The 8,973-nt window shown below is 47.5% G+C and overlaps 1 protein-coding gene across 2 annotated transcripts; it reads left to right on the top strand.

Moving 5' to 3' along the window:
- Nucleotides 1-61: 61 nt before the first annotated feature.
- LOC101174218 (dnaJ homolog subfamily B member 6-like) lies at nt 62-7,025 on the top strand. Of its 2 annotated transcripts, none has more exons than XM_004078621.5 (8): nt 62-278; nt 857-936; nt 1,516-1,625; nt 2,406-2,471; nt 3,069-3,179; nt 3,288-3,428; nt 3,503-3,716; nt 4,579-7,025. In XM_004078621.5, exons 2-8 carry the CDS (start codon nt 872-874, stop codon nt 4,682-4,684), a joined length of 813 nt encoding a protein of 270 aa, XP_004078669.1. In that variant the 5' UTR covers nt 62-278; nt 857-871; the 3' UTR covers nt 4,685-7,025. The 2 variants fall into 2 exon arrangements, with proteins under 2 accessions (XP_004078669.1, XP_011484396.1); XM_011486094.4 differs by having other exon boundaries at nt 64-278; nt 3,291-3,428.
- The last annotated feature ends 1,948 nt before the right edge of the window (nt 7,026-8,973 follow it).

Below are 8,973 nucleotides of genomic sequence, written 5' to 3' on the forward strand. Positions count from 1 at the left end.
TGACTAAGTTGTTTATTACCGACAACCCGCTGTTTTTAAGCAGAAATGTCGCTGTTTAAAGGTGGTGTGTCACCGAGTCTCCGGTAGGGGGCAGCAGAGCCCAGCGCGGACGTGACTGCAGAGAAGAAGAAGAACAAGGGAGCCCTGGACGCCGTGTTTTATTTGGATCGTCTGCAGATTTGTGGACATGACTGACCCAGTTCGGCTTTAGTAGCAGTTCGGACCCAAACATTAACCGTCCGTCACATCAGCATCGCCTTTCGCCGCTGACAGACCGGGTATGGACTTTTGACAGCGTTTCATGCTAACTCGTGCTGAGCTGTGCTAAGCTAATTTTGCGGGCGGAGGACGAGAACCGCGGCAGAGACCAGAACCGATCTCAGATCTGGTTTCTGACGCCAACGGCCGTTTGCTCGGTCAAGGTGAGAGACCTGAGACCAGGGACCCGTTTTGAGTCCAGGGACCAGATCTCAGACCAGAGGCCAGAACAGGAACCAGCTCTGAGTTTAGACAAAGATCTGAGACCAAGCAGATCCCAGTCCAGGGGCCAGAGTCCGGTCTGATTAGCGACAGGTCTTCCTCAGAGCGTCGCTGCTGCTTTGGCCCCAGCTCAGACTAGTAAACAGGTTCTCCTGATCCCGGATCAGGCCCAGCAGGCTGTCAGGAAGCTGACCACCAGCGTCCTTGGCCTCCTCCTGCAGGACCTGGTCTGCTGTCTCCTCCTCTGCCCACATTCACCTCTTCACTTTGAGTGTTTGATCTTCCAAACTGCTGCTCCTCTGCCCCCGCTCTCTGATGCTTGCTGACCACGCCCTCTTCTTCCATATGACTCCTCCCCCGTTTCTTCCATGTGCAGGGGCATCTCCTGATCATGGTGGACTACTACCAGGTTTTAGGAGTACGGCGGGACGCGCCTGCAGATGAGATCAAAAAAGCGTGAGTAGCTGATCAAAGGTCTTCTTGTTAGTTGGGTGGCGACTGCCGGCTCTCCGTCTGCCCCATGGAGCCCTTCTTCCTGCTGGGATGCTGATACCTGAAGCTGAGCACCAGCAGCTGACGGAGAAACACTCGGCTCATGGAGTTCTATTTCTGTGGGAACGTCTGCCGCCGGCTGCAGACCAGACGAGGTTTCTTCTCATCACCGATGCCATCTGCCCTTCTGTCCCTCTTGTCACCAGTGCTCACCTCTCCCTCCATCTTCTTCAGAATCAAATGTCATAATGCAGCTGCATGTTTTCCTCTGCATTAAATCACAGGGAGAGGGTTAATGCAGGTCAAAAGTTGTTCCATCCCTCCTCTGGAAGTGCTGAGTCCCGCTTGATGGAGAAGTGAATATGTTGGTGTGGTAAACTCCATCCCTCACACTCAGGACCACGGAGGTTTCAGAAGTTCACAGCCCCTTCCACTGTGTTTCAGGCTGAAGCAGAAAATGTCTGACTGACACAAAAAAACCTCCCCCGGAGTTTCAGCAGATGCTAACCCCAGCCGGGTGGTTGTTCTGCTGTCCTGCTGCAGGTACCGTAAACTGGCCCTCAGGTGGCACCCGGACAAGAATCCGGACAACAAGGAGGATGCTGAGAAGAAGTTCAAGGAGCTCTCCGAGGCGTATGAAGTCTTGTCTGATGGTGAGCGTTGCAGCTGTCCATCACTCACAAGCCTAATGGTTCAGTCTTTATGAAACCAGCCTTTTTTTTTTTTTTTAGTGATTACCAGATATTCTGGGGGGGAGACTGAGGAACCTATAGACTACTGCCCCCTGTTGGCTGCTGAAGTTGTTACCAACCAGACAGATTTATTTCAGATTACGTCTAAAGAAGCTGTGCTCAACAAAAGGCTGTTTTTCTTCTAATTTGAAATGTACTACACTATTCTATACTATAGTTTTTAGTGAATTTGACACCTTCATGTGAACTTTTCTGGTCACGGTCATGGCTGCTGACCTTTAGACCTCAGAAATCCAAACGTTTTACTGCAGAAACGTTTTAGTGCATCTCCCTGCAGACACCATCTCTGAAGAGTTGGGGTCACCCTTCGGTTATGCTGCTTTCTCAGATGATTGTGGTCATTTTAAGATTCACGCTTTCCCACACACCTTTCTTCCGATCTCATTCTCATCCATGAATGTATCAAACTTCAGGAAATATTGTATTTTTTTTGTCTTATAGCTGATTCTATAGTGTATTTTAGTGCCTGTGGGTTTCTCTGCTGTTCTTTCTGACCCAGCTGATCCCTGGTTCTTACAGAGTCTGGTTCTGAACATGTTCTTCCAGTCACAGACATTGAATGTTCACCTTCTGTAGACCAACGACCTGGAATCTGGTTTAGTCCATGTGTGACGTCAGAGAGACTTTTGTAAAACAGGAATTTTTTTGATTTTTGCCGTTTTGTTGTTTTTTACCTTTCAGTCAACAAGAGGAGCATCTATGACCGACACGGCAAAGAGGGGCTGACGGGACACAATGGAGGGAGAGGTGAGCAAAGAACATCAGTGATGTCACCTCCGATATAAAAGACACCGCTCCAGAAAGAGGAAGTCTGATTGTGGCTCAAAGCATCGGGTTTGGAACCCCCATCAGGGCTCACAAAAACACAAAAACTGCTTCCCGCTTTGTTTTGCTGGAGTGCAGGCTGCCGAAGGGCCCCTCTCCGGGCGAGGGGCCGCTCCCCGGGCGAGTAGCCTGCTGCTCAGTAAAGGGCCGCTCTGAAGAGTGACGTTTGTGAAGCGGGGTGTACAGTAACCTCTCAGCACATCAGTAATGGGGATCAGTCTAGATCAGCTCCAATTCTGTTCACAGCAGTTCATGTCTCTTCACGGTTCGTCTCATTATTGACAAAATATAACAGAAAACAGTGAGGTACCACCCCCCCTCCCCCACTACCAGAGTCTGCTTCTGCACGACTCCTAAACTTGAAGACCTTAAATAAAAGTTGATTTTCAGTTTGTGCTGTTGGAGCAACCTTTCATGTCTGCGCAGCTGAATGTCTGCTCCATCCGAACCCCCGTTCTGTGTGGGGCGGGGCAGATGGCCTTTTTTCCACCGTTCACGCGCTTTTCCTTCCTTTCTCAGGGGGACATTTCCACAATGGAGAGCATTTCCATGAACCGTTCACGTTCCGAAACCCAGAAGATGTTTTCCGGGAGTTCTTTGGTGGCAGAGACCCCTTTGCAGACTTCTTTGGTAAGAAGCAGCGATGGTTTAAAGGAGTGTGTGATCGGCTTCCTTTTCAGTGCTAAACCTGTGCTCCCCTTTGTACTGACTTGTTTGGTTCTGCCTCGTCCTCTGCAGCAGATCCGTTTGGCGACGATCCTTTCTTCAACCGTGGACGGCGGCACCACAGCCGATCGGGGCGCAGTCAGGTGGGCGCCCCGTTTTTCGGAGGCTTCGGCTTTCCTCCGTTTGGTGCTGGCTTCTCACCGTTTCAAGCAGGTGAGAATCACTTTGGTGTGAAAACGGGAACCGTAAAGCATCTGGCTCTGTTCTGACTCTTCTGCTGCTCTCAGAGTTCAGCTCCTTTGGCCCGATGCGCCCCGTGGGTCACCTGGCTCACATGGGTCACCTGGGTCACATGACCACCATGGGCAGTCTGGGAGGTGGAGGCTTGACGTCTTTTTCATCGACCTCCTATGGAAGAGGTGGAGGAGGGAGCATGGGAAACTTCCGCTCCGTGTCTACGTCCACAAAGACCGTCAACGGCAGGAAGATCACGACTAAGAGGTATGGATCGTGCAGAGGCAGACACTTCATGATCATTTCTGAACTCTGATCCAAACGGAGCAGATCTACTAAACCCGTCGGATCCTCTTTTCCCATTAAAAGCAGCAAAGTTCTGTGTCGGTTTGTATTGAACTGCTTCTGAATGAAGGAGCTGAGCCTCAGGGTTCAAGTAGAAACTATGTCCTAGAAAGTGACCCAGATTTTTGGTTGAGAACAGCATAATCGTGACAAAAAGAGCACTTGGATAATAGAAGAACGGAAGATCGGAGTGGGGACTTTAAATAACGATTTCACTCAGAACTGCTCAGTTTGGTTTGAAGGGTGTTTGTGGCGGTGAGGAGACCTCAGCTGGCTTCATGACCAGAAGTCCTCTCCGTGCTTGTGGCATCCATAAACAGGAAGACAGATGAGCTCTCCTGCAGGATGGTGATGAAGCTGGAACCTGATTGGATGTGGAGATGCTGGTGCGACCCAGCTTCCCTCTGGAGTGGAGCTAGTGCTCATGCAGCCTGCCTGTGCGGAGGCATGCTAGGATGAAATGTGGGGGTTTGATCAAATATCTGGTCACCTCATGGCTCTTACCGTGGTGCCAAACCTGAAGAAAACCTAAGGAACCTGCCGTCCAGGCAGACAGTTGACGGTAACTGCAGATGTTAGGAAGGTCAAAGATGCCCGCAGGCATGGACGTCCTAAAGATGAGCATGTGGCGCTGTGTATTCATCAGATCAGTCGATAAAGACGTGGATGGACAGGCCTTTATGATACTCTAAAGCCTCCTCCCATCTGGTCTTCCACAGTGTCTTCCAACACTGAACGCCTTCTCTCCGCGTGTCTCCGCCCCCGTTCCCCTTTCTTTCCTCAGAATCGTGGAGAACGGCCAGGAGCGGGTGGAGGTGGAGGAGGACGGCCAGCTGCGCTCCGTGACGATCAACGGTCAGGAGCAGCCACTGCGGCTGCAACACAAGTGAAAATGCAGACGTCTGTGTAGCCCCGCCCCGTCAGGACTTTAGCGTCAGCTGGCCACACCTTAAGCGTAGGTGACGGGTGGCTCTCATGGACGACTTTTTGGCTTCTGTTACAGACTTTTTGTGATCAATCTTTAGCAGCAGGTTTTCGGATCTGTGCTTTGGGTTAAGGGTCTGACTCTCACTGTTCTCAAATATATATTTAAAAAAAAAGATCCTTGGGTTTAATAAGAAGAGCCGCACCTTTCTCCAGAAGTTTTGGGACTCTAGAAAAGTCTCCAGGCGCGGAACGCCTCCACACGCAGGTTTTTCTTTTACGTTTGACTGACCCCGGGCGCCGCCACTGGACTCACTCGAATTTGACATTCCTGACCGCTTGGTGTCCATTGTGAGTACGTTTTCATTGTGCTTAGCGTTGTGTCATAATCCTCTAGGCCAGTGTTGGTGTTAGAAATGTACATGTGATGATTTGTTTTCTCAGGTTCGTGTTTTTAAACGCCTGATTTCTTTCCTTCTTGACACGAGGATCATTCCCTCATGCTAGAAGTTTTTTGAGAAAAAGAGGCTTTTAAAATCTCTCTCCCTAGGAGAAAACTCCAAATTCTAGTTTGAAGGCTCAAGGTTTAAAGGAGCTGCTCACCCACAGCCAACAGTTCAGCTTCCAAACCTCCTACAGTCAGGATTGAGGAGCTCTGCCCTGTGTACCGTGAAACACATCGGTGTGGGACGGTCGTCGTCCACTCCATAAATCCATCATTGTGCTTGTGGGTTTGGTCAGTGCTACGTAGTTTGATTATTGGTCAGGCGGTGGGACATTTGACTCTGACATCCCTACCAAAGCAGAGTTACACACCGAAAGCTGGGTGGGTGGAGGTCAGATCTCCAGAAAAACTTCCCAGAAACTTCTCTTTGGCCTCTGCTCTTTAAGAATGAGGCAGGAAGGTACGACTGATGTGCACTGAGGTACTGAGGCAAAAGCCAACAACCCAAACCAGCCACTCCAAGAGAAATGGTCCACCTTTACTGCAGTCTGGTTCTACAATGTGTCTGGAGACGTCTGCTGGATCTTCCCGTTGATGCTCTGCAGACGTTAAGTTGCAACTTTTCAGATATTTGTTGCTTCAAAACTTTGTTTGGACCAAAACTAAAGCCCGCATGTTGTTGATGGAAACATCGGTCTAAAATGAAACTGGTAGGGGTGTCAAAAAAACGTCTCCATGACGACAGTAGTGGCATATAAATGCTGGTTACATCCACATTCATATTTCCGTCATTTGTCTCTTTAAGTTCTGTTTGTTTCTGATCTGTCAAACGTCCCCATTAAAGTGTCGGAACCCCCACAGAAAAGCCTGGTTTTGAAGTCCCGGATCAAATGGAAAACAGAAAAAGCCTTTTCCTTTCAGCTGCTTCCTTCACGCATCACCACAGCGAGTCGTCTTGTTTGTAGAAAATAGTTCGAATCCGGGCCAAAACATCTGAACTGAGCTCCTCACATCCATCCTCTCCGAAGGAAAGAATGAATACATCTGCATTCAAAGGCAGTTACTGAACTGAGCTCCTCACATTTGCACTAAAAGTAAAAGAAAACTCATCGCACTGGTTCAAAAATGGACTTGAGCCTTTGTTTTTTCCTCAAATGTTTTATTTATTTCATATTTCTTTCACACAAGCGTTAAGCAGATTCTCCTTGGCCGCGCGGTGTGCGAGCGTCGTCAACAGTCATCTCGGTGTGTTGCTGTTGAATTTCTTTAGGGAACTTGATTGGCCTGTCCGTATGCAGCATGTGGACGTTCACGGATCAAACTCCCTACAGCAGGGAGGTTTGGACCGTTTTTACCCGGAGGCCAGCAGCTCTCGCTGCACCAAATTGTTTTCTCCCCAAATGCAAGAGCGTGAGGATGAAGCTTCGGCCTGAGCTCCGAACCGGATCACGAAGCTGCGGGACGGTCAGCTGTACATAGTGTTGATGTGGGACTCACTGTCATGTCTTAAGCAGCACAGCAGGGACCTGGTGCAGACCGCTATGCATTTGGCTGTTCCTCTGACCGTGCTGTTCAGTGTTTGCACTCCCTGTGAACTGGAGGAGGAGGAGGGACGTTTGGCGCCGGCTTCTCATCCTTCGGTTTCAAAAAAGGCGAAAAACGACGCAATTTTCTATATGTCCACCAATTAATGTGTTTATTTACTTGAATGCATGTTCACCTGTTAATGTTGATGCTAAATGAGACGGCCGCTCTAACGATGCACACGATGATGGAAGGTTTCTGTAAATATATCTGATCAGAATGAGACTTTGTGATATTTGTAAACCAATAAACCCTACCGAGTGTGGTCCTGTCAGGAAGATGACAGCTTTTTTTTCCTTCCCGTTCTGGTCTGAATGTCCCGCTGCTTCACCTTCATCACAGATCAAAGGATTCCTGTCATCCTCTCTTTAAGAGATGAGATCTATTATCCTCGTAATCAATGGTATTTATACGTCGCCTTTCTGGGCACCCAAGGTCTCCTTACAGGTAAAGAAGAAACCATTAGAAGAATTTATTACACAAATAGTTAAATCCATGAAACTATGACAAAAAACTGTAAAATTATAGATTCAGTAGGAACCATAGGCAAGTCTGAAGAAGTAGGTCTGGACACTTTAAGAGAACTGAGCTTTGCTCCATTGGTGTGGTTTCAATAAATGTTGCAACAGTTCAAAGGTAAGATTGTTAAAAAAAAAAAGCATTTAAACGGTGCTCATTCATATAGCCCTTGTGCTATCTTGTGGGGTCAAAATGACCCGATCCTTACATTGACGTGTTCTCCCTACCATGATAAAGGTGGAAAGATTTCATGTAATCCATGGAAACCAGTGAAGATCACAAATCATTGAAGAAAAAAAGTTCAGAGCACTGTCTAGTGGGTCTAGATGACCCCACTCCCAATGTTAACGTGCCATTAACCATGGGAGTGGACTCCAAAAGCTCCAAGTATATTTAGAAGAACATGCAAAGACTGACCAACAGGGCTGAATGTGTGCTCTGACTGGCTGGAAGAAGGCCCCGCCCCTCGACGGGAAGCAGTCCTGAAGATGAGGTTGTTGGAATTTAGTGTTCCTCCTTTAGTGTTTTAACGTTCTCTTCTGCTGCCACCGACTGAGTTTTTGAGTAGCTTTTTCTCATCATTTGGAAACTACGTTTTTGAAAATGGACACTTTTTTTGTTTTGTAACTGACCTGACCAACATGTTTGTCAGGGTCCCTCTGGACCCGAGCTTTATGGAGTCCAGGCAGCGCTTCAGAGGCGGTGCTAAGTCCTCACCCGATGACAGCTTCACTCTGGCTGCTGGACACACACAGACCCCTCTACGGTGGATATCCAGTGGTGGGAATCCCACAGTCCCACTGGGAGATCCATAAAAAGCTTTTGAAAAATGGAAGAGTCCTGTTGGACTTTCCCATCCCTTCTGATGAATGTGTCTGTGTGCTGACTGTTTTCCCATCTTATCCCGATCCCATGGCTTAACCTGCCGAACATTTGGATTTTTAACTATAACATCACATTAAAAAGATCACTGGACATTTGGTGGCCGTTTTCCTGAAGGAGGTTTTATGGCCATAATACTGTAATCTAGAAAGTTTTTATTTACTACTGTTGGAGCTCAGAGACAATTCTGGGCAAAACCTTTTTTTTTTTGTCAGGAGTGAAGTAAATCAGCATAAGAAGATGATTTTATTCATAAACCTTTACTAAATCAGATTAAGAAATGTTGAGATTAAGATCAACCTGGTCAAGAGGTCAGCGGTACACGTCAATAAAATGTACACGATTGCACCAACAGAAGAAAGAAGTTAAAAAGTATAAACTAAAAAAAAACAAACTGTAAATTAACCGTCAAGAATCAAAGGAGTAACAAATTACCATCAGCATTATTCAAAGGACTTTTATATGATTTGAAAAACTTGAAGAGTAATAAAATTAGACCACTTCATCTGTGTTTGTCGTGTTTGAGACAGAACATGTAGCAGAACTGGAAGCTGGTTTCTCCAAAATGGTCCTGACATGGGGAACAAGCCAATGACACTGAAACAAAGAGTGTGATGATGTCTGGAACACTCAAACAAATTGTAACCATGACGAGTTTAGTAGATCAGAATCATCCATTGAGAAGGCCTTCACAGGCTCAAAGAAGACCTCTGCTCTGGCCTACAGTTTAGTGAAGAGAGAGACGACTGCAGCCGGTCACTTACTGAGGCATTCATAGACCAAACATGACCATAGATCAAAGAAGGTGTTCACAAGCTCTAAGAG

Source organism: Oryzias latipes, chromosome 17, assembly GCF_053564925.1.
Source record: "Oryzias latipes strain Hd-rR chromosome 17, Olatipes_Hd-rR_3.1".
In the NCBI taxonomy this organism is placed as follows: Eukaryota; Metazoa; Chordata; class Actinopteri; order Beloniformes; family Adrianichthyidae; genus Oryzias; species Oryzias latipes.

What these genes read in the sequence shown, in the direction of transcription:
- LOC101174218 (XM_004078621.5), top strand. Translation starts at nt 872, where the DNA reads ATGGTGGACTACTACCAGGTTTTAGGAGTACGGCGGGACGCGCCTGCA. An exon ending in GTATGAAGTCTTGTCTGATG is followed by an intron (nt 1,626 to 2,405) that starts GTGAGCGTTGCA and finishes TTTACCTTTCAG; the next exon opens with TCAACAAGAGGAGCATCTAT. An exon ending in AGGAAGATCACGACTAAGAG is followed by an intron (nt 3,717 to 4,578) that starts GTATGGATCGTG and finishes TTCTTTCCTCAG; the next exon opens with AATCGTGGAGAACGGCCAGG.